Source organism: Macadamia integrifolia, chromosome 12 (assembly GCF_013358625.1).
Source record: "Macadamia integrifolia cultivar HAES 741 chromosome 12, SCU_Mint_v3, whole genome shotgun sequence".
NCBI lineage: Eukaryota > Viridiplantae > Streptophyta > Magnoliopsida > Proteales > Proteaceae > Macadamia > Macadamia integrifolia.
In genome coordinates this window covers 31,348,725-31,373,499 of record NC_056568.1, presented here as the reverse complement: position 1 = coordinate 31,373,499, position 24,775 = coordinate 31,348,725, and the positions used below count along the sequence as shown (strand labels likewise).

Sequence of the window (24,775 nt, the reverse complement as noted above, 5' to 3'; positions counted from 1 at the left end):
GATCGAATGAGGAAAATAGAGGGAGATCCAAGAGGGTCTAGAAGGATGGAGGAGGCATATGGGTTAAATTAACATGGATTGTTGGATTTATAGGAGGACAGGTGTTGAACTTCGAGAATTTGTTAGACGCTAGTTGGAGCGTCAATCTTTGTAGACAAGCCCGATCCAAGGTTGACACGTGATCCATGATAAAATAGGTGATGGCACTAATGGAGATCATGGGAGTAGGTATGGTACATTAATCGTTCAAGTGAGCGGAGATTGAAGTAAATATCCAGAGTTTGTCTTGGAAGTACAAAAGTATTTTTGGGCAAATGAAGAGGCAATCAACCACACACGCAAACAACCGCATCAATGTGCATTCTCCATTATCTTTTGTGTTTCTCAAGTAGTAACTCTCTTTGTAGTCCCAAGTTGGGATTAGCAATTAGTTTAGCTTTCCCTTGTCAAGTAGAGTATTTTGTTTTCTATTCTGAAGTCTGGATTAGGATTAGGGTAATTTACAACGCCACCCCCTGGAGAATTCCAATATTAGAGGGACACCCCCTCTCTTTCACCAAATTAGCCTCGGACCCCCTACCGTCAGTCACGGTTAAAGAATATACCTTTTATGCTGATGTCAGCAATAATATTTTATTTAAAATACCAAAATACCCTTGCTCTAAGTATCTCTCTCTCTCTTCTCTTTCGTTTTTGGCCTTTTTTCTGAATTTCCCCAAACTCACCGAACCACTCCTCCTCCCCCACCGGAGATCTCACTTTCCACCTCCGTGACCCTCCAAGTGCTCCCACCATCGTCGCCTCTGACCAAATCATCTATTTTTCGATTCTTCTGCACTTCGTTTCTTGTATTGAAATCCTGATTTTGAACCCTCGGTGGGGGGTTTCAATTCTCCTTCCAAATACTCTGTTCGGTTTCAAAGCTCGATCCGATACCATGGCCGCTGCAAGTGCTCTAATCACCATGAAAGAGGTTTTAACTCTCTCTCTCTCTTTCCATTTGTTAAAAAACATCTCTACTTTCAGCCGAACAAGGTGGAAGAACAGAGAAAAACCAGAAAATCATATAATGGAGACGGATAAGAAAGAAAAAGAAAAAAAAAAAAAAAGATCGAAGAACAGAAAAAAATACTCAGCTTTACTTTCATTCGAACCAAGCTTTACTCTGGATTATCTATTCTGCAGGCAAGATCAATATGAAAATCTGCAACTTTTCTCCTTTGATCAATCCCCTTAAGAGAGTTATCTGTGGTAGGTCTAAGATCATCATTTCCCTCTTTAGTACCTTGTGAGGTTCCTGGAGTTCTTGAAAGAAATGAAGTAAAATCATCACGTTCTTCTTCATCCAAGTTTACCCATCGCAGGGGTTGCTTCCCTTCCTCTTCCAGGGATTCTATTAACGCCTTTTCTACATGACATATCTGTTCTTCTATGGCTGCAATGAATTGATTATGCCTAGCTGTTGTATTACCCTTAGAACGATTTCTATAGCTCAATCTGATTGCCCTCTCAAACTCTTCCAATTGATTCAGCCGAACCAAAAGGAAGAATAGAGAAATCAGTTGAAGAAAATATCACATCCCGCTTTTCCCATTTTTGCTTCGTTTCTCACCCCCGAAGAACCCTAATCGGCGCCAACCACACCTCTGTTTCTGCTCTCTCTAGGGTTTTTTTTTTCTTCTCTCGTTAGGTTTTTGGTGTTTCCAGATTTTTTTTTCCCGTTCTGAAGAGAAACCAGGGGGAATGATGTTCACATTCATTGGAATATTTCCATTCTTATTTTGGTTTTCTGAAGAGAAACTGATGTTTGCATTCATTGGGTTAATAATCCAATTCCACTTGAGCATCTTTCATATTTTCTGGAAAAGAATATGCATAAGGATTTGAGTCATAAAGAGATGTTAAAACCGTGAGGAAGAAGACGAAGATGAGCTTCGTCGTTCGTCGCTGATGCTGATGCTGCTGCTGCCATGATCTTCGGTGCTCTGAACGATCACCTCTGCTTTTGATGTCTCGGTGAAGGTGAGTATAGGTAGGGGGAAGAGGAATTGGGTTAAAAATATCTTTTGATGATAAGGGTATAATGGTACTTTTAATTTTTCACTTAACAGTGACTGACGGTAGGGGGTCCGAGTCTAATTTGGTGAAAGAGAGGGGGTGTCCCTCTAATATTGAAATTCTCCAGGGGGTGGCGTTGTAAATTACCCTTAAATTTAACAAATTCAATTGACAAAGAAACCCTTAATCATATTTTTAGGCTGTAATAATAGGTAATGGACAATGCACTGATGACCCTAAAGAAGTAGTAGCTTTCTAGAGCACATTAAGTTGACGAAGAACTCATTGCCCCATGAAATAGATCACTCAATTGGCATCTAGTTTAGAATCATGTACTTTTGCTTTTATTCGTTGATGAAGAAAAATAGTTTAGCTGACTCCTTGTTAAGAGGCATAAGTCCTTAATTGTGCAGGAGTGTTTGGCCCATTTCCACTCCATGGCTTCTTAAAACTTGTAACTCAAAATCTTTGATAGATCTTGATAGTGCATTAATTAATTGGTTTGCCCAATGCCTGAACCTATCCAACTCAGAGTCTGGTTCACACATGGAATCCACTCCCTATGAAACAATGTTGTAAGAAGAGAGAACAATTTTCATGTGTGGATCGGGCATCATACAAGAATAACCATCATGAAAATATGAGTTAGTCCATATGATAAATGACTAGATAAGCATATCATTGTTTTTAATTCCTAACAACTAGATGACATTAGTTGTTTGGAGCAATTTGGAATCTTTTCTCTTTTTTTTCTTTTTTATATATATAAAAAAAGGGGGAAGGGAGAAGCAAATCTGGAGAATATCTCAGGGGGTGTTTGGTTCGGTAAATCAAATGGTGTATGTATCAGATATAAATGTTAATCTTTGATAGACATTTTTTTGAATTATGTTTCTTTCTGAAAAATCGTTTGGTTGCCTTAAGGCTAGTGCATGTTTCTCGTGGGTTGAGATATTGGTTTCCGTAGAGAACGTCTTTCCTTTTTCTCCTTTTATACTAGGTGGTAAAAAGGTTGTTCAAATCTGAGTTTAAGTATTGAGGTAAACTCATATTTAGAACACATCCTTTATAATATGGTCATTCATGGGAAGTATAATACTCACTTATGAGGATCATTCTAGTGGAACTAAACAACTTTAAAAATTAAGAATTATCATTATAAAGAATATCATTCTAAAAATTTACCGAACTAAATACCCCCTCAAGAGGCCAGAATGGAAGAAACACAGCCCAAATAGCAAGGATATGAGCAGGTTGAATTTCTCAACTCTAACCATCGTATGAGCTGAAATCTCAGCCGAGACCCCAGTCGGGCTAAAAGCTAATTAAGGCGGGTTCAAGCTGATTGGATGCTTTTTACACCCCTGGCGTAGAGGAAGGGGGAATAGCATTTAGGAGAGAAGATTCTAGGTTGCCTTCTCTTCCACACATATGAGTAATAAGCATACCTACTAGGACGAGAAGTCGTGTCATGTGTCATGTGTCATTGTACACGGCCTTGTTCCCGATTCCCCTTAGATAAGGCTGATAAGACGCTTATCAATTTTTTTCTTCAAAATTATCCAATAAATTTTTTGATAATGAAAGAAAATCAATGAAGTTGAAATTCAATGAACAAATAGAGCACAAGATTCCTTTCACATGATAATTTATAAAAGACCAAAGTAGTTACATGGCAATTAACAAAAGGGATAGATTTTCTCCTTGATTCGCCAACCAAATTGGATGGCTGCTTTGTTTTTTTGTGTTTTTTTTTTAAATATAATCATGGGAAAAAGTTTTTATTGGATGAAATTTCAAGGCTAACGTCGATACCTAACGACACCTTGAATATTTAATAAGTATTTACTTGGGGAGAAAGTTTTGGACTCCAAGGTTAGTGTCGATACCTAATAAAATCTATTATTATTTAATAAATATTTCCTTTTAGAGGAAAGTTCTCTTGAGCGGCACTCAATGGTAGTGTCGAATGTCAGTAAGTAGTAAGGTTCGAGGAGGAGATCATTGGGTAAAGGTAAGACCGTCAATTGGATTGGTTTTGAAATGGAAATCGAACTCTAATAACTAAATTAATTTTGATTTTATTTGATTTAATTTAATCCTAATAAAATAATGTTGATCATAAAACAACTTTACTACAATACAATGTATTGGGTACATCTTACCCTCAAAGATGTCAATATCTAAAGATGCACATGTTTGAACTTGCCTTGGCCTACCCTAAACTCGAACATAAGTTAGAATTGAAAAACATTAACCTTGAATCAAAATTGAGCCATACCGAGTTGAGACCTAAGCCTATCCCAATTCGGATCAATCCAACACTGACTTTAACCTTGAGTATATAATATGATTTATAATATATATAATATATAATATATAATATATTAATCTATCATATCATATACTAGATTAAGGAGATGCAAGATTTTGTTGACTTTTTTCAGGACCCGGGCCAATTACGGAGATGCAAGATTTTGGTTATGGTTTTCAAAAAACCAGCCCAACTCGGCACATGTGCAACCCTAGAGTCCTAGACAAGGCCAGGGTCAGAGTTGAGTTCATCTATAAATGAGTTTGGCCACTCTAGTAGACCCAGGCCATCTTCATATCTCCTCACCTCAAAGGCTCAAACCCACCTGAAACACGATGATACCTCCCAAAGGAACGATCGTCTTCACCACCGTAGGAAGGCCATACTACGGCTTCGATGTTTTCTCCATCCCTTTACCTTCTAAAGTCCCCTCAGTGACTCAATGGATAGAGCATCGCCTCACCGACGGTACATCTATCAACTTTAATGGTCAGTTTGTCGACGAAGACCAAACGCTCGTCTACGTCTCCGAGAGGACAGGCTCACCTCGAATTTACCTGAATCGCCGGGAAAACCCCAAACCAGAGCAACTACCCACCGTGTCTGAGAGCATGTTTCACGACCGTCCGGTTCTACGAAACGACCGATTGTACTATGTGTCGGCTCACGAGCCTGCTAATAAACCCTTTGCTAGCTGGTCTGCTGTTTATATGACCCAGCTCGGTGACCGTCTCCGGGAAACCTTCCGGTTAACTCCTAAAGGAGCAGTGGATTATAGTCCGGCTGTTTCACCGACGGGGAAATTCATCGCTGTAGCTTCTTACGGGTTCCGTCCTTGGAAGGGAGAGTTTCACGATCTCGACACGGATATTATCGTTTTCCCACTCTCCGATCCTAATCGACGCACGATCGTCTGTAATCGAGGCGGATGGCCAACGTGGTTCGGCGATTCAACTATTTTTTTCCATCGGAAAGCCGACGATGGGTGGTGGAGCATCTTCCGAGTAGATCTCCCTGAAAATTTCCAACAGTTGGATGCCTATGAAAATCCTCGCCGGATAACCCCACCAGGAGTCCACGCGTTTACTCCATCAGCTTTCCGAGATCGTAATTGCGTTGCCTTTGCTACTCGACGGCGAGAAAGTAACTACCGGCACATCGAAATCCTTGATTTGGAATCGGAATCGTTTTGCAGAGTTACAGAGTCTCTGAACCCAAATTTCCACCATTACAATCCTTTTTTCTCTCCGGAAGGTGGTTTCCTGGGATACCATCGGTTTCGAGGTGAATCAGCTCCGGGAGAGACGACGATTCCGCATCTGGATCCGGTAACTTCTCCCATAAAGGAACTTAGGATGCTTCGGCTCAATGGATCGTTCCCTTCGTTCTCTCCTGACGGCGATTTCATCGCTTTCAACCACGACTTCGACGCTAATTCTGGGTTGAAGATAGTGAGAAGCGACGGCTCGAAGAGATGGGTGGTTCTGAAGGATAGAACCGCCTTCTATACTTCGTGGGACCCAACAAAAGATGATGTTATCTACACATCTATTGGACCTATATTCCAGTCAGCCGAAAGAACAGTCCAGATTGCAAGGATCAGTTTTGATCCAAAAGATCTTACGGATGATCGAGAAGAGATTTCGGCCACGGTGAAGATACTTACAAGAGAAGACACCGGCAACAATGCCTTCCCATCGTGTTCGCCGGACGGCAAGTTTGTGGTTTTCAGGTCGGGGAGAACCGGTCACAAGAACCTCTTTATAGTCGACGCCGTAGATGGGGAATTTAACGGCGGGATCCGTCAACTAACAGACGGGCCATGGATAGACACGATGCCCAGCTGGTCTCCCGACGGAAAACTAATAGCCTTCTCATCGAACCGACATAATGCCGATGACGTCACGACCTTCAGCATATACCTGATCCGACCAGATGGTTCAGACCTCCGGCGAGTCCACGTGGCAGGACCGGAGGGATCGAGTGACGTGGACAGGGAGAGGATCAACCACGTGTGCTTCAATTCGGACTCGTCGTGGCTATTATTTACAGCCAATATGGGCGGTGTAACGGCGGAGCCAGTGTCGCTGCCGAACCAGTTTCAACCTTACGGGGATATGTATATCGTGAGGTTGGATGGGAGTGACTTGCAGAGGGTGACATGGAATGGATATGAGAATGGTACACCTACGTGGTACCCATCATCATCATCAACGGAGGAGATTGAATTGGGTTCCTTGACTTTGGGGAGTAACAAAGTGGTGGGTGATAAGCTCAAGGGTCAATTTGAGGAACCATTATGGATATCTTGCAATATTTGAACACATACGTGGTCAAGAGAATGCCTGGATTTGTTTTATGATTTTTTTTTGGGGTAGAAATTTGCTTTATGATCTTGTGTTTGGTTGAAACTCCTATGAATCCTATGTGGCCTTTCGTATTTCTAATATATATACATATATATATTTTTTAGATATAATAAAATAAGTCTATATTCATAAAAAGTGTTGGCAAAAACTTTACAGATTCAGGTATGTTCTTTTTCTAAGGTTGGCTTGTTTTGTCTCACACTTGTTGGGTAAGCATTCATACATAACCCATGTAACAAATCAAGCATAAAGTCAAATTAACCATTTTTTTTATCGATACAATGATACTGATACCTAGAACATCGGCAATTAAAAAGAATAATGTTGACAAGTTGGGCGTAGGAGAGATGAAGATACTGAGTGGGGATGTGGGGTAAGACAAGGAGAGAAAGAATAAAAAATGATTGTATCAAATCTAATTTGGGGGTTGCACCAATCTAGGACAATTTCCATGAGAACTGTCTATGGTGATATGGACATATCCAAAGAAGACCTATAGATGTATCGGTAAGGAAGAATTGATCAGATTCAAATACAAGGCGCTAAGAAAACTGACTAGAAGAAAAGTGATAAAAAAAGGCATGCAAAAGCTTGGGCTCAAACCAAGTGTGATGGTAGATAGAATTGTTTGAAGGACAAAGGACTCTTTATCCGACCCCTTGTTGAGAAATGTTCCTGAGATGCTGCTGTTAACTTTGTGTTTTACCTCTTATTTTGCTTCTTTTATCTCTCCATTTATCTTTACTTTCTTCCACTTCCTTTTCTTCTATTATTATTTGTTTCTATTGAATCCTTCTATTATTATTTGTTTCTATTGAATCCATGTAAGTGACCCATTTAGTTGAAATAAGGTAACGGTGATTGTTGTATTATTTAGAACCATGGACTGGCTAAACTAGAGTGAGAATTCAAAACCAAATCTTAAAATATCAGGGCTCACTATATATACCATTTCCCTCTTTGTTTTCATTAATCCCAAACACAAAACGGATTTACAATCCAACTAACAAGCCAAAGATTGATTATGACAGAGACAAAGACACAGAAAGAGAGAGCTACCGCATGGTTCTATACCAAATTACTATAACATATCCTATAAAAAGCTAAAAGCTAAGCCCTTGCGAGAGGAGGGAAATGGATGGAGAACTGATATGATCAAACGGCGGTGTAGCGGAGGTAGTCCTTGCTGGAGGGAACCTCTTTAGTCTCGAATCCTCCAGGGAACAACTCCTTAGCCTCTTCATTGGAGACGGTAGGAGCGATCATCACTGGTTCACCTGGCTTCCAGTTCTCAGGCGTCGCCACCTTATGCTTCTCAGTTTTCTGCAGAGAGTCCACAACTCTCAGTACTTCATCGATGTTCCTTCCGGTGGTTGCTGGGTACAGAATGCTTAGCTTCACCTTTTTGTCTCCTCCCACCACATGCAAACCCCTAGAAGGAAGCTGATTCCCATTCAGATCTTTCTCGTCCGGATCAACCATATTGAGTTCCTTTATGACCTCCATATCTGGATCTGCAATGATCGGGAATTCCACCTTGGACCCTCGCTGCATCCAAATTTTTTGAAATTAGTTTCTTGATTTCATCAAAATCAGATCTTGAAATTAATTTCATACTTACAGAGTAGGCTTCGATGTCCTTGATCCAGTCATTATGGGTCTGGACATCGTCGCAAGAGAGACCCAGAAGCTTCACTCCACGCTCCTGAAATTTATTAGTGTAAGCTGCCATCTTGCCCAATTCGGTTGTGCAGACGGGCGTGAAATCCCCTGGAAATGCAAGAAAGTAAGAAACAGAGGACGATTTGCAGAATTTACAAACAGAGAAGAAAATAGTAGAAGACAGACAGACCAGGATGCGAGAAAATGATGGTCCAGTCTTGTCCAATGAAGTCATGAAGCTTGAATTTTCCATGGGTTGTCTCCACTTCCAGGTTAGGAATAGTATCACCAAGCGTTAACCCAGGCATCGTCAAAGGAACGAAGAAGAAAACAATAGATGGTATTGGGGAAGAGAGGTGAAGGAATGAAGAGCTAGGGAGGGTTTAAATAGGAATTGAAGTTAGGAGCATGGAGAGAACGTGGCGGCCAAGAACTTAGAAATCAGAAGAGGGTCATGTTTTTCCCGGGACTCCTCTCAACGGTTTCCTTATTAGTTACACTGGTAACTGAAGTTGAGAAGGTTCAGTTTACAACGGATTTCCGGGACCTCAAGCACTCCTGCTCCAGTGCTCCCTCTGCTTCATCTACTGGGGCCAGTAGTCTTGTCTCTCCTGCGACGACCTTCTCCTTTTTTAGTTCTACAGCTCCTTCCACTTCTTTCTGAATGGTTCCAATAGAGCTAGGGTTTTAATCTGAATGTTCCCGTAGTCGGGCCAGGGTTTTCAAAACAGGAATCGGATATAAAATCGGTCTACCGATTTCGATTCAGATCGGCTCGAAATCGGTCCCAATAATCTTAGAATCGGCCATTTGATCTGAAAACCCAATGTTGTAGAGAATCTAACCCAGGAACATTGCAAATGAAACGGGAACAGTTTAAAATTTGTTCCCGAGTTTCATATGGTTTTAGCTTTTTCAGGTATTAGGTATCCGCAAATTGGATCGTACAAGTGGATGGTATCAGTCCGCATGGACAGTTTTGCCCTCAAAGATAAGAACTATAGGATATTTTGACAATTATACCTCCATATCAATATCGTACACAACAATGGGAATGTTCTTGTGATATTCTCCAATTTTTATGGGGTGAGTTCAAATTCAATAGTTGAGCTGAGAGCCCTTATAGATGGATTGAGATTGTGTAGGGAATTGGGTCTCTCTGATTTTTATGTTAATTCTGACTCTTCCTTGATTGTGAAGTTGGTTACCCAAAGATCTTGTAATTTGTGAAGCTGTTGGTATTGGTTTTAGGAATTTATTAACCTCTGCGATTATCTGAGAGTTCACATCTCATTTTCATTTCGGGATAGCAATCGAGCAACGGATTTGTTAGCTAATTTTGCTTGCGAGTCTACAATAAATTTGATTTTCTATGGTGATGATTCTCTTCCAAGTGATCTTAGTTGCATCATTCGAAAAGATAAAGCTGGTTTACTAGTCTTTCGAATGTAATAGTTATTTTATAAGTGTTTTCTTTTTGGGTTTTGAGAGTGATAGAGTGACTTGTCATTCTAAGGTTGGGGTAAGGCGGGTTATGTCCCCCCCCCCTTGCTTCTATATCAGTTTTTTTTTTTAATAAAATTCTAGTGGCTATCCCAGGTCCCAAATAATATTCGGGGTAAAAAAAAAAAAAATCATACACTAATCTGATATCAAACACGTATCGATATTGAAGCTTTCCCTTATACAACTTCGTCACCATACTCACCACAAACTAAAGTTGTGTTTGATATAGATTATGGATCTACAACGTACTCTGAAGCAATGTTTTAAAACTCAGTATCGGTATTAGTTATAGCCAAAATCGATACGATACAGATCAATTAAGGATCGAAATCATACAATTTTCTCGTATCGATCACAGTATCGGTAAAAATCTTTTTTTTTTTTAAATCCAAAAACATTCAGGAAAAAAAAAAACCAAAATTAAAGAAACCACAAAGTGTATAGCAACCCATAAGAGGAAATATTGCACTAATGATTACTTCCACCTATGATCAGCTTGGTAAAAAGATTTGAGATGAAGCCAAGCTTGGTATGCTATTCAATCAATGGATTGGTGATAAGGATTCCACCAAGGACCAGCTTGGCAAGAAGATTTGGAATAAGGTCAAACTTGGCATATTACTTAATAAAGGGATTGCTAATAAAGATTTCACCAAGGACCAACTTGGCAAGAAGATTTGGGATAAAGCCAATCTTGGAATATTGCCCAATCCAGGGATTATTGATAAGGATACTTGTTGTAATAGAAATATGGTAAAATTAGACAAAAGGTGGCAGGTTGGAAAAGAAAACTGTTATTCTCATGCAGTAGGATAGTTCTTCTCAAGCATGTGCTTTTCTCCATGCCAATTCACATCCTTGCAAGTTTGGATATCTCAAATTCGATTATGCAAAGCTTTTACAGTATTTGTGCAGAATTTTATGGGGTTCTTCTGAATATGGAAAGCGTCATCACTTGGTGGGTTGGCACAAGATTTGTAGGCATTTAGATGAAGGAGGACTTGGAATTCGTTTATTAAAGGATATTAGTACATCTATGCAATTGAAAGGTCTGTGGCGTATTATTTCAGAAAATTCTATCTAGAATGCCTTCTTCAAGGCTAAATTTCTAAAGGATAACCATATTGTTTTAGCAGAAAGTAAACTAGTGGGTTCTAAAACTTGGCGGAGGGCTTTGGATCTCAAAAGGTTTATTTTATCAAAATCTAAATGACTAATTGGTTCTGGCGAGATGAATTTTTGGCTTGATAATTGGTCTGGTAGTGGCTCCCTAATCGACTATGTTGATGGGATCGTAAATGTGAATTTTGAAACTTAGGTAAACAATTTGCTTAATAATGATGGTGTTTGGGATCAAAATGTGCTAAATATTATTAATTTTTCAGAGGTTCGTGATAGTATTCTCAATTCCAACATTATCTTATTAAACAAAGTTGATAGATTGATCTGAACTCCAACGAACAATGGCTTTTTCTCAATCAAGTCGACATGGAATGAAATCTGATCTTACTACCCTCTGGTTCCTTACTCTAAATGGTTATGGAATAAATCGATCCCTCGAAAAGTGGATTTTTTTATTTGACAAATCTTTAATAAAAAAATTCCAACAGATGACGCTTTAATGAGTATTGGTATTTCATTGGTTTCCAAATGCTTTTGTTGCAAAGATCCTTGGAGTGAAACAGCAATTCACACTTTATTGAGGGGTACAATTGCTTCTAAGATTTGGGATTTCTTTGAAAAAACAATGGACATTGATGTTATTCCAACTCAGGATCTCAGTATTAGAATTCTTTTGGCAATCCATTGCCAATGTCAAAGGTATTTGTTAATACATAACTGGTCTATTACCATTGTTTATTGTTTGGGAGTAATGAAGACTCTTATGCTGCAACTACCTAATTGAGAAAATCAAAGATTGGATTCTTGAAATCATTTACCCAACTAATTTTTCTAAATCCCTTTCTTTGAGAGATAATCTTATATTGCAGGTCTTTAAGTTAAACCCACCAATTATGAGGGTTAAAGCTCTAATTCCTATTTATTGGTGCCCTCCCTTTTATTCTGTTAAACTGAATGTGGATGGTGCAAGCAAGGGGAATCTGAGTATTAGTGGCGGGGGAAGCATTATTAGAAACAATAACGGGAATGTTATGGCAGCCTTCTCCAATTTTTATAGGGTATGTACAAATTCGGTGGCGGAGATGAGAACCCTTAGAGATGGTTTGGTATTGTGTAAGGATTTGAGTCTCTCTGACTTTTATATTAATTTTGACTCCTCCTTAATTGTGAAACTTATCTCTAAAAAATCATGTACCTTATGGAGCTGCTGGTATTGGTTTCAGAAAGTAATCAACCTTTGCGATTCCTGAGAGCTCATATCTCTTTTTCATTTCAGGAAATCAATCGTGCAGCGGATTAATTAGCCAACTTTGCATGTGAATCTACTATAGATTCGGTTTTCTATGATGATAATGCTTTCCCATCTAATATTAGTTACATCATTCTGGAAAATAAAGCGGATTACCAATCTTTAGATTGTAATCTTTCCTCTTTTGCAAGTTTTCCTTTTGGGTTTTGCAAGTGTCAGAGTAATTTGTATCTCATGGGTTGGGGTAAGGCGTGCTATATCCCCCCTTTGTTTCTTTATTATTTTGTTTCTCTTATTTAATATAATTTTAGGGGCTTCCCCGAGTCCCAAATAATATTTGGGTTTAAAAAAAAAAAAAATTGGTAAATTTGGTTTCCTTAAAAGATCAAATTATATCCCATAAGATGATTATTATTGAAAGAAACATCTTGCCTTGGACAAGAGCGATCATCATCAACACAAATGCAACAGTTTGGTCTATCAATGTCCCATCACTAGTTGGAGCAGAAGCAAGAGTTATCGATTCAACCTGAACAGTAGACAAAACAATACTGAAAGTGAGAGCAATGATAGCCAATACTCCAAAGAAACCCTAAGAACCGCCATTTTTTTTTCTTTTTAAATCACTTGTTCGAAACCCTAGATCTCTCTCTCAGATCAATCTCTCATTCTCTCTCTTCCTTGGTTCGTCTTTTATAAATTTAAGTTTTAAAAAATAATTTTAAACTGATGGAGTAAGATCGGTATCCAATACCCAAGACGATATTGATACCCATCTCTAGATCGGTCTCAGCCGATACCAATTCGATACAACCGATCCGATACCAACTTGATTCCCAGAAAAAAAAAATGAAATATAAGTTTCAGAATGAGTTCTAGATCCTGAATCTATTCTAATAATACATACCAAAACAACCCAATAAATTCCCGCTCCAAAAATTAACCAGTAACGCCTCTTTTTTTTTTTCATACTAAATCACACGATTCCCATACCCTAAGCCTCCACAAAAATTGCAGGAATTGAATCATCCATGTTAAATGGGAATTAAATCAATTGACATGAATCCATTTTTCCATTTTTTCGCCCTTTTTTGCAATCCATGCTGTCAAACACATATAGCATAATGTACCTAAAAATAACACAAGTACATAAAACTATCCGAAAAAAATCAGAGGGCAACGGATCAAGGTATAGATTCAGATCCATGCTCTCTGCAGTCTCACTGAGAGATGACAGCTGAACCCACAGAGGAACACAGTTGGGACACTCTGCACTTCAAGCATGAGCTCTATAGTAGCAGGAAATCCGAGCACAGTGGACACTTCTTTTAGCTCCCCGACGTAGATGGTATTGCTGCCGGCTTTGCATCTTCAGCTTTCTCATGTTCTTTGTTAAGCATCTGAAATCACATCCCCACATTTGCTATCATCATTCATTATCCAGAAACTGTCTATTATCACATTGAAGACCATACAGAACTTGTTGCTAATAAAGAGGTAGTACTGTATCAATATATAATAATATTTGGCTCATAAAGAGGGTTACGAAATTGTATTCTCCCCCAATAAATGTACAAGTAAGGTTGAAAGGATTTTGACGTTTATCTTTGAATTCATCCCAAACTCATTGCATAAGATCCACTTGCTAATGCTCGACTGTAAATTAAGAAAAAAGAGGTGCGCATATTACCTTGTTGTTGATCAGGTTATGGAGAGCAATTACACTCCGGATGAGGGACGACAGATAAATAACCAACATCATATCATTTGTTTTCACTGCAAATACAAGGGTAAGAGAAATAAGCTCCAAATTACCAGCCGGACCAACCAAAGATACAAAAATACAGAGGGCCTCTCTTTCCTTACCTGCAAAAGCCTTGATTAACTCAGCCACGTTGAGATTCGGAAGAAGGTTGAAGACATCCTAAAACAAGGGAGGATATTTTTGACAATACAATATCAAAACGAAGACACCATAACAGAATAAAAGGACCCAAAAAAGTATCAAACCCTTAAGAAAGTACACAATCACATCATTTATTGTTGCGCATGGAGAACATAATTGATAACCAGAGGACAATCATCCCCAAGGCTTCCCGCCAGAGTACCATACAGGTAAAAAAAAAAAACGTTTTTTTTTTTTTTTATTCGGTTAATAAGTTCCTATTCAGAACAAGAAAGGCCACCTGCAAGAGCACTACATAATTGAATTATGCCCCACACAAAAAGAAATCCTCTTCAGGTATATATTTAGCTAGAGAATTGGCTGACCACATCCTCAAAACATTTTACCTGAAAATATACATGACAAATCTCAGGCCCTTCATCCTTGACACCTCTACAACTACACGTCACAATGAACTAACCATTTTCAACTCAATTCATTTCAATTAGTACATAATTCAAGGGTTTAATGGTGAACAAGACTCAATACATTCAACAAGTGACAGATTTTTTAAGTTGGTTGATCAATCAACAAAGTAGCTAAACTAATTTGCCATCTTCATACTCTTGGGATTTGAAATTCTTGAATTCAATTGGTTTCATCCACGATAAAGAAAGACTCTATGTCCCTAGGTATTAGTTTCCACATTCAGAAATAAGTTTCTGGGAGTTTCCACCTTCTGCTTTGTTTCAATGCTCCATATCTTGCTTTTGCATCTGATATATGGCATAGTTGTCAAGGCCTCTAGGCGGTTTGTTTGGGGGCCTAGGTGACAGTCGCCTTGTTGCACTACATGTCACTTTGTGTTTTGGCACTTATTTATGAATAATATCTTAAGTAAATGTATTTGTTATTTCATTTACTTAAGATACTATTCATAAATAAGCAAATACCCAAATTTTAATCCAATAAAAATAGTTTAAAAATCATATTTTAAAAGGATAAAAAGTCAACCCCCCAGTCCAAGAACAAAAACTGGATTTTTGTTATAGAGGCGATTTTCAACTTTTAAATGCTGAGATTTTTCTCAATTATGAAAATTTTATAAATCCTATCATGTTAAAACATTTCTAAAAACCAATAATCTTTTGTTTTAATATCCATAAAATTATTCACTCAGGCGATTTTAACAGCATTCATGCACTTTAAAATACGTTTGACCAGAGCATAATTTTGTCATTACAATTCAAATTTAAGTAATTTTAAACTTGTTGGAAAGCAGGTTTTATGTTATACCTAATACAAAAATTCTCATGTAAAAATAAAATCATTTGACCAGTCAAACTTATTACAAAAGCATTGCTCTAAATATTTATTTTTTATAACTTAATGTGACTTAATGTTGATTTTTTATGATTTGATGTGGCTAGATGTTGATTTTTAATGACTAGATGTGGTTTAATGTTGATTTTTTAGGATACAAGGTATATACAACTTACTAAATAATGTTAGAAAATAGGGAAAATAAAAAATAACACTTGGTCACCTTGTTCACCTTAAGGTGGACACTTTTTCGCCTAAGCGCTTAGACAGCCCTCCACCGCCTTGGTTCGCCTTGGCGCCATAACTATGATATATGGTAATGGTTCCTTGGGTATCTGACACATTAGGGCCAAGCATCTGGATCATACAACTTGGCCATTTCAAACACAATTTATCAAAATGATCCTCTCCAGGTTCTCAATAGCCATTTTTCATCTTCTTGAATAAATTACTCAATCATCAAATGGTAATGCCACTTTTGTCTTTATAGTTATCCACAAAGCTGTACAGATTGAAAAATAGTTCATTTAACTTCTGTTCCCCCCTAAGACCCAGACTTGATCTTCAATAATATGATCCAACAACACTCATAAAGCAGCCAAATGACCAACTTGCTCTGTTTACCAAATGCAATGTTTTCATGGGTACTTTGGGAAAGATGGTGTACACCATGCAAGGTTGGCATGGATTTATTAACTATATACTGTTTGGAGGACTAAAACGTCCCACAAATCTAAAAATATTGCATTCATTCTATGGCATTGATCTCTATGCCAAAAAGCTCTAAAAGAATGGGACCTAGCTTCTTAAGTACTCAACCCAATTTCAAATCAAACAACACATCTGCCATCTCTCCAGACCACATCCAGAAAAGCTTACTATAATCAAAGAGAGAGAGAGAGAGAGAGAGGACTGGGCATGGTAATCCTCAGAGAAAAGAGAGAGACAATTGGACAAGGAAATCCTAGAAGAAGGTTATTCCGGCATTAAGATGCAATTTTATTATAAGTAAAGAAGAAATTTACCTGTAGATGGTACAGAATCTCATGATTTAAGGGGAGTTTTCCATCAACAACAAGATCAAGATAAGCACGTATCTCTCGGAGTCGTGCATCCAGCCCCTTCAATGCTGCAAGTTTGCCTGTAACCTGTACAAAACAAGGACTGAATTATTAATTCTGTTCTCAAAAGAAATTGATATATACATATACACACACACACACACACACACACACTGATACCTCCTACTTCTTTCTTCTCTTTCTGAAATTAAATATACGACAAGCACACAAAAATTGATATGTAAAAAAAAAAAAAAGAAGAAGAAGAAGAAGAAGAAGAAGGTATATCAACTTTGCAGTAGGGGAAGAAAAATAGAAATAGAAAGAACCTCTGTTGCAAGGGTGCTAATTGTTGTATCCTTGACATCCCTGAGCAAATGCTCCACTCCTATTTAATATTGACAAAATGGTAAATACCCGAGATGTGAATCAACATAAAAAGAGGGGAAGGGAGAATTTTCATATACTTGGAAAGTAAAAAAAAAAAAAAAAAAAAAAAAAGGAGTAAACTTAGAAAGTGAGGAGAAAAATAGTTCAATAGAAGCATGAGTCTGGTCTCATTGCATACCAATTTCCTCAACTTCATGAGCAGCAATTTCTGAAGGTACATGCACAAACACCTTCTGGCTTTTCTGAGTTGCATTCTGGATAACCAAACAGAAATTCAGCTCTCAACAGTAAAAAGTATATGGAAATAGCATGCATGCAAAGACTAATCAACAGTCAAAACTTTTGTAACTCTACTTTAAGTGTCTAGATTATGTTGGATATTAAAGCAGCCAATAACATGTAGAAAAAGTATGGCCACTGCTAAACAAGAGAATTTGATTTTACGCACCTCCTTGACCTCCTCAACAGCATAGTAAGCTTTAGTGGGTATTCCCAGCTCTTTTGGTTGGACATCAATAATGACTAAGACAGGGTTTGGAACGTAGCTACAATATCACAATTGAAAAACAAAATTGGAGGAAAATGGATTAGCATGGTCTCCAATTCACATTGTCAACAGAGTATTACTAAATATCAAAGAAGTTCATTTTCTTTAGGTATTCCAACTAATAAAATTAAAATGCACCATGACGGAGTAGAAAGACAACAGCTGAATATACAACAATGCTGCAACACTTAACATCCATTGTATACAGCAGAAGGTTCTTATTTTCCACTAATACTGTACCAATACAAGTTTTATTAGATTTTGTACTGTGTAAGACTATTATATCTTCAAATGAACTCAAAGGGTATGTCAAGCAGGTGTCAACATAAGGAATTGAACATGTTTGATAAATTGTGATTCTAAAGAGTTGGCTGAGAAATAGAGTGCAAGTTGAAGGTTTTAAAAGAACGGAGGGCAGTAAATAACTCAAATTTAAAAACTAAGAAAAGACATGAGCTCTAATGAAGGTTGTAAAACTCGGAAGTGGGTATGGGATTGGTCTCCATCGATTCCAATTCAATTCCGAGTCGAATCCTCCCAGAATTTGCCTGGAACCATTCAGATTCAGTCAGAATCGGCAGACTCGCGTTGGCTCCACCTAACTTGGTCAGACTCAATATGCGTAGAGTCAGGTTTAATCTGCATTGCCCGCATTTGATTCCAAGGCGACTTGGCTGATTCAGCCAATTCCAATCCAACTTTTAAAACCAATGCTTATGAGTTAATTGATTATATGGCCCCAAATAGAGTGGGAAAAAAATAGAAGGAAGATTTGTGTGCTGAATCCAAGTAATCAAGCTAAAGGGATAAGTCACATTCAATTGAATCGATAATTGAACTCTGCAAAAAGGAGACTCCCCTTGGATTTTTCTGCCGACCGAGTAGGCAGTGTAGTGTAAATAACATAAAAAGGGAGCTTTCTTTCTGCATGCAACCTTCGGACGCAGAGGTACATGCACCAACCTCTGACATTGTTACTAAAAGTGATGTTACAAGCATACTGGATATAATAGTCATATCCAAATCCATGTCCCATGCTTGAAGAAAAGGAAGTCTCATCCTTATTGATGTGGAGCAATAACTGTAGAATGGAGTCAATTTATCCATATTGGTGTGGAGCAATAACTGAAGAATGGATGTCACTTAACTGGTCTTGGGGCATTTATTTCATTTTCTCTTATTTTTGGGTAACATGCCTATTTTCCCATATTTTGAGCTTAATGAGTTTGCTTTGAGTATATTCAATGTTCATATCAGTTCAGTTCACTGCAATTAAAGAATTTTCTATTTCTTACTCATGGAATAATCCGTGAATATCCAGGTCATTTTCCCGCAGTTTTGGACCTGTGCTGTACCAACCGACAACATGCTCCTTGGCTGAAATACATGGCAGTGAATTTGGTTATACATTGAACAAGCCAGCAGATTCTTTCTACAAGATGTGATAAGGAGTTACATATTGCCAATGGATAAGAAAAAAGGATACCATTTATTCTCTTGAACATAGAAAACATTGATTCATGGTAGTTGTGATCCAGAAACCAAATGCTTGGATCCTTGTCATCTTCTTCAAAGGGCACTGCAAATTTGAGATTTAAACATTTACAAAGATAATAATTAAACCTCGGAATGCAAAACTGTATCATTGAGAAGCAAGAACATAGTAAATTCCAATGATTGTGCCAAAAGTTTTATTGACTAGATAGAACCATCTCAGGTAGCATGACACCAAAATTCATCCACTGGGAACATATATAACAAATAAAGAGAACATGAAATATTAAACAACTTTACTAGAAAGACATAAGTATCGAAACAAATGTGCATAGAGAGGTATCTCCAGACAAGCAGCTTTGGCGCATATCTACCTCATGTCCAGTTGGTGCACAGAATTCATGGAAAAGTAGTCCCTATCACTCTTGCATCATAGCTGAAAGACATTATATGATATCAAATATCATACAATAAAAAGGCCAATTTGGTCAACATTTGGACTGCTGACAGTATGAGGGAAAAGGTTTAACACATAGTAAGCCATATGGTTGAGTTCCGCAATGAAATTTGACAACTGGTCAATCCACATGATCCCCTTTCTGTCTAACTGTAAGAATTGCCATATCAACACTCGTCCAATTTAAATACACGGGGGAAAAATCCACTAGACAGTGGGCCATCTGGTTGAGATGGGTAGACAATCCAAGGGTGATCTATCTATCCAAAGTTTGATTTCCCACATCAGTCTTCCAAATGGTAGAACCGCAATGCTCATCAAAAGATCTCTCTAGATATGATTGTCTAGAGAAACCATCCCCTACCATGAATAGATTGTAGGGGACATACAACACCAAAACCAAAAAAAAAAATTGCAAATGAGTGCTTGTTACAAAAGTAATAAAATCATTTCAAAAGAGGAGAAAGTTTTCCTCCATCAGTGGATTAGGTCTCATCCACCCATCTAGGGTAATTATTACTTTGCCCTCCCCACTCAATAGCAGTCTGACTGGCTACTTTGCCTCCTCTGTGTATATCATCAGGTTTGTCCCCTCTCCCCTTTCATCTTCTCCTAAGCTCTTAAAGTCCTCTCCAAAAGTATTCAATCTAATGTGGACCAGCAACTTATCTCCCCCTTCCTAAGTCCAAGCCCTCAAGCTCTCCGACATCGCTTTTGCAGATGAACTCATGATCTTTTCTAAAGTGAATATTGTATCGATTGAGACCTATATGTCTTGTTTGCACCAATTTGAGGGGTTATTGGGCCTTCGAATCAATCTCTTCAAATCCCAGTTGTTCTTACCCAAGGTCTTTGATGTGGATAAGGCTACTTTCATTGAGAATACTGGATTCTCCATTGGCCGCCTCCCAGTCAGGTACCTGGGCTTGCCTTTGATCCCCATCAAGTTAACAGGTCATCACTACACTCCTAAGTTAGATATGATTCGTAAGAAACTTTAACTTTGGAAGGTTAAGCATCTCTCTAAGCTAGTCGTTTAAAATTGATCAGATTAGTCCTACAGTCCTCTTATATCTATTGGCCATTGCTTTCGATCTTCCTTGGTCCACAATTAGGGCATTAGAGTCCCTAATGTGTACCTTTCTATAAAAAGGATCTGACTCTTCTAGATTTCTCCACCCTATCAATTGGGTTGTAATATGTCTTCCTAAGTATAAGGGAGGTTTGTGCTTGAGAAGAATCAAAGAGGTTAATTCTACTAGTATTCTCAAATTGATTTGGAAGCTTGTATTTAAGAAGAAAAATATTTGGGTTGATTGGGTTTACTCTGGTCTTCTCCACAATGATTCTATTTGGACAGCTCCTTTAATCATTGATGCTTCTTGGGTTTGGCTAAAGATCCTGAATCTTAGACCTATTGCTCTTCGAGCAATTTTCTCTCAGATTAATGACAGTGCTTCCACCTCACTTTGGCTTTACAATTGGCACCCTATGGGCCTTCTCCTCCCCTTAGTTGATGCAAGAACCATTTAAATTGCGCATATTAGTGCTGTCCACAGTTGTAGACATCATTCAAGATGAGGATTGAGCCCCTCCCCTCCCCTCCCCCCTTCTCCTCTCCCTCTCCCTCTCCCTCTCCCTCTCCCCTATTACCCGCAGTCTAGAACCCCTTGCCTTCCATTCCCAGAAGGCCTTGTAGTAGGGGAGATATTGTTGTATGGTCAAACTCTTCTGCCAACCTTTTCAACTCTAAATCAACTTGGGACTTCATCAAAGCTCGTGGCCCCTCGTCTCCCTAGCGCAAGATTGTTTCCTTTATGGGTATTGTTTCATTTAAGGGTAACATTCCCCATCATAGCTTCACCGTTTGGTGGGCCCTCTCCAACTACTTGCCAACACAATCCTTCCTCATTCATCATCAGAGCCATGTCTCCCCTTCCCATTGCCTCTACTGGAACATTGTGGAAGATGTGGAACACCCCTTTTTCGTTTGCCCCTTCTCCTCTGCAGTATGGAAAGGGCTCCTAGATAAATGATGATCAAGAAAAAAACAAAGAATTCTTCCTTTTCATGAGAGAATGGATTTGGGTGGATATGACTAATCCCGGAAAGTCAATATGCGACGTCGTTTGGAAGTTTGCCTATGGTGCTACCATAAACCACATTTGGATGGAGCATAATCTTAGAAGATGGTCCTCTGACTCTAGATCCTTTGACTGGATTTGAAAGCCCATTCTTTTAATGTCAGTAGAAAGCTATCTTTGGTCTCCTCTTGTAATATGATAGATTCTCCAAGGAACTGACTTGTTACTATCTCTTAGGGCTTGCCCATTTCCTTACTGCAACCCTTTGTCACCTCTCCTTGACAGAAGGGTTCTACTTTGCTTTGTATTGTTCTCTTGCAACGTTCCCTCATTTTCCCGTTACATAAGGGCTTCTTGTGTCTCCTCCTCCTCCTTTTGGTAATGAATTTTTTATTCACCAAAAAAAAAAGATGAAATGAAAGGACAAATATGAAATTTAAAAAAACATGGGACAAAAACAAAAGGAACCTAGAAGAAGAGGGAGTTTTGTGCAAATAAGATAAGATATGCTTCTAGTAGCAAATAAGAGGAAAACCTCCTTCTCGTGATAAATAAAAATAAATAAATAAAAAAGGAGAACCAGCAGTAACGCGGTTTGGTTTCGGTCAACAAATCTCATGCAATAGCAATCCAATCAACAAGAAATTTTGGGCAGGGATTGTTCTCTTCTATATCTATTGAATGCAAACAACCATCAGGTCAAACAACTAGTTATTAAAAGAATTGAGGATGCTGAAGTAATCTGGCGAAAGAATCTAGAACCACATCTGAAGTTCGTCTGATTTCTCGTGACAGAGGACTGTGGGGGCAATTCAATCCAAACCGATAAGTAATCAATGAGTTCTATCAATTTACGCCCAAGCCAAAAATATAGCGGGTAGCAGGAACGAAGGGGATTCAGCAACCAAAAATAAGAGAGAGACAAGACAAGATAGTAGAAAATAACAAGGAGAAGAAACATAAGAAAAAGAGCAATAAACCAGTAAGACAGACTTGGGAAGAAGAACCGGAATTGAATCAAGCTATGAATGTGTGTGTGTGTGTGTGTGTGTGTGTGTGTGTGTGTGTGTGTGTGTGTGAGAGAGAGAGAGAGAGAGAGAGAGAGAGAGAAGAGAAGAGAGTGATAAGACTCAACCACGGCCTGTACAAGCGCAACACTCAATCTAAGTAACTATTCCATTCAATTCCAACTCTAACGATGGATAACATCAAATATAAATAGACCCAAAAAATTCCTACTTGTAATCTGAAACAGAAAACAGACTTGGAACTTGACTCAATCTCCTACTGTCTACTGACTCCTATGATAGCTAACATTAACTAATTGCAATAAATAAAATAGCCCCTACATGTGTGTAACTGCATTAAACCCCCTCCCCCTCCCCCTTCCCCACCACCAGCCCAAAAAAAAATATCATCTATTTGAAAAATAGTGCCACACTCGTGAACACTGTTCTTTAGAATTTTTTCAATTTTGACAATCCAGATCTGCGTAAGATTATGAATTCTATACTCATATCTATGCAAGATCGCTCTCCATAAATAGAATAAGACACACATTAATGCAACATAACTATCCAAATGACAGAAACACATTACAGATACATTTAAAGTTGGATGATATCAAATCCTACAGGTAAATTGTTCAAGGAGTACCAATTAACGGCTAGACTTTAGCCTTCATCACAGAAATGCTCCACTCACAGTTATTATATTAGATTCCAATGGTCTACAAGAATATCAGTAGATAATTCAGTTAAAGCTACATCTACTTCCCAAACTAGGTTAAAGATGAATAGTGAATGAAAGCAAAAAGGTCATCCTTGTAGTGTAGTAGGCTAACAAATAAGCAAGTGTGAGACCCATCCCCTAGGCCTAAAGAAAAATGAGAAATACATGAAAATTCAGATGAGAAAAACCCGACATGTGGTGTGTTTCAGCTTAAGATGCCAAAATTTGACTTGTCAAACTATCTCTACAGGGATAAGACCAATGTTAGACTTCCTAAGACATCAACGCAAGGTGTTAACCCTAATTTTCCTTTCCAAGAGGACTTAGACCCATTTTCACGATTTTCCCCCATCATCGAGGCAAGGCAAATTCAACAGCCCTCGTACCTAAGCTCGTTACTGAATCCGATACCAAAACGAACGCAATATTTGCTTAAAAATGCCAGAATCCTAAACCCTCGTTCACTCAACCAAATCAAAATCTCAACATAACTCTCAAATACAGCGTTTCGTGAATGGTTTTGAAACTATTCTGTTTGGTTTTTGGTAAGCTTTGTTTCGGAAGGCAAAAAATTGAAATGGACGAAGTAAAATATCAAGAAATCCCAGCAAGAATTCAGATAGAGAAACAGAAAATTACAAAATAAAAATAAAAATATGATAAAAGAGATCTTCCACGACCATTTACGAGGTTAAAGAACTGAACCTGCATAGCTGTTGGTAACATCAACAGTTCCTTTAAAGGAGCTCCCGAGTAGAACACCAATAACGCGCTTCCGAGTATCCCTAGCGACTCTGTTGTAATTGTCGACGATACTGAGAAGAACGAGAGGATGAACAATAACCTTCTCGATCGGCCTTGCCGAGATCTGCTGTGTCTTGATAACATCCATCACAAGTTGTTCTCCTTCGGCACGCTAACTCTTCCCAGGAACTCTACTCGATTTGCAGACTCGAAACTTTGAATTGCAGAGTCTTGACTTTAGATGGAAGGAAGGTATGAGAACCCCTCGCAAAAGGAAACCGAGTTACACGAGCTTTCTCTTGTTTTTCACTTCCTTTTTGACCTTCATTACCCTTTTCTTTGTATTTATTTCCTCTCTCAGTAGATAATACTTTGATGTAAAAATATAAAGAAGGAGGATTTATGTGTCTCTATGAACAGTGTTCTTAAACTCAAAAGACAAAAATACAAGCCCCTCCGCTGCCTGCCAATGCAAGGCTATGTTGGTAATGTGTTCTTGTAATAGATTATGAGTTTAGAATGCATTTTGAAACCTTGGTTTTTCTCTCACACTGTATTTGGTATGCATTATGGTCGATAATACATTCCAATCAAATCATACCAAACACAGCTTTAATTTCAGAAAGTTTCATTGTACGATTTCAAATGTTTTCATATACTTCCTCTAGCTATGATTTAGAGTTTTTTTTTTTTTTTTTTTTTTGGGTGTAGAAACTACAATTTGGAGTTGAGGTCTTCAAAAGGTGGGATGCCTAGGACCTACAAAATATTGAGATTGA

The 24,775-nt window shown here is 38.3% G+C and overlaps 3 protein-coding genes across 3 annotated transcripts; 1 reads left to right on the top strand and 2 right to left on the bottom strand.

The window, feature by feature from the left end:
• The first annotated feature begins 4,621 nt into the window (after positions 1-4,621).
• On the top strand, positions 4,622-6,870 carry LOC122057326. Its single transcript, XM_042619377.1, has one exon. It carries the CDS (start codon positions 4,708-4,710, stop codon positions 6,691-6,693), a length of 1,986 nt encoding a protein of 661 aa, XP_042475311.1. The 5' UTR covers positions 4,622-4,707; the 3' UTR covers positions 6,694-6,870.
• Positions 6,871-7,662: 792 nt separating this feature from the next.
• LOC122057299 (1-Cys peroxiredoxin) lies at positions 7,663-9,051 on the bottom strand. Its single transcript, XM_042619350.1, has 3 exons — positions 8,594-9,051; positions 8,363-8,511; positions 7,663-8,289 (listed from the first exon to the last, which is right to left on the bottom strand). The coding sequence occupies exons 1-3, from the start codon at positions 8,709-8,711 to the stop codon at positions 7,897-7,899; spliced, it is 660 nt and encodes a 219-aa protein (XP_042475284.1). The 5' UTR covers positions 8,712-9,051; the 3' UTR covers positions 7,663-7,896.
• Positions 9,052-13,291: 4,240 nt separating this feature from the next.
• On the bottom strand, positions 13,292-24,318 carry LOC122058299 (26S proteasome non-ATPase regulatory subunit 7 homolog A). Its single transcript, XM_042620926.1, has 10 exons — positions 23,958-24,318; positions 18,973-19,065; positions 18,782-18,863; positions 17,388-17,484; positions 17,118-17,193; positions 16,879-16,937; positions 16,514-16,636; positions 14,147-14,204; positions 13,971-14,056; positions 13,292-13,680 (listed from the first exon to the last, which is right to left on the bottom strand). Exons 1-10 carry the CDS (start codon positions 24,142-24,144, stop codon positions 13,609-13,611), a joined length of 933 nt encoding a protein of 310 aa, XP_042476860.1. The 5' UTR covers positions 24,145-24,318; the 3' UTR covers positions 13,292-13,608.
• Between the last annotated feature and the right edge of the window lie 457 nt (positions 24,319-24,775).

Excerpts from the sequence above, each read along its gene's own strand:
- LOC122057326 (XM_042619377.1), top strand. The coding sequence starts at position 4,708 with ATGATACCTCCCAAAGGAACGATCGTCTTCACCACCGTAGGAAGGCCA.
- LOC122057299 (XM_042619350.1), bottom strand. The coding sequence starts at position 8,711 with ATGCCTGGGTTAACGCTTGGTGATACTATTCCTAACCTGGAAGTGGAG. Across the intron at positions 8,512-8,593 it reads CATCATTTTCTCGCATCCTG|GGGATTTCACGCCCGTCTGC; the intron begins GTCTGTCTGTCT and ends TTGCATTTCCAG. Across the intron at positions 8,290-8,362 it reads AGGACATCGAAGCCTACTCT|CGAGGGTCCAAGGTGGAATT; the intron begins GTAAGTATGAAA and ends ATTTGGATGCAG.
- LOC122058299 (XM_042620926.1), bottom strand. The coding sequence starts at position 24,144 with ATGGATGTTATCAAGACACAGCAGATCTCGGCAAGGCCGATCGAGAAG. Across the intron at positions 19,066-23,957 it reads TGTTACCAACAGCTATGCAG|TGCCCTTTGAAGAAGATGAC; the intron begins GTTCAGTTCTTT and ends TCAAATTTGCAG. Across the intron at positions 17,485-18,781 it reads ATTCACGGATTATTCCATGA|CTACGTTCCAAACCCTGTCT; the intron begins GTAAGAAATAGA and ends GTGATATTGTAG.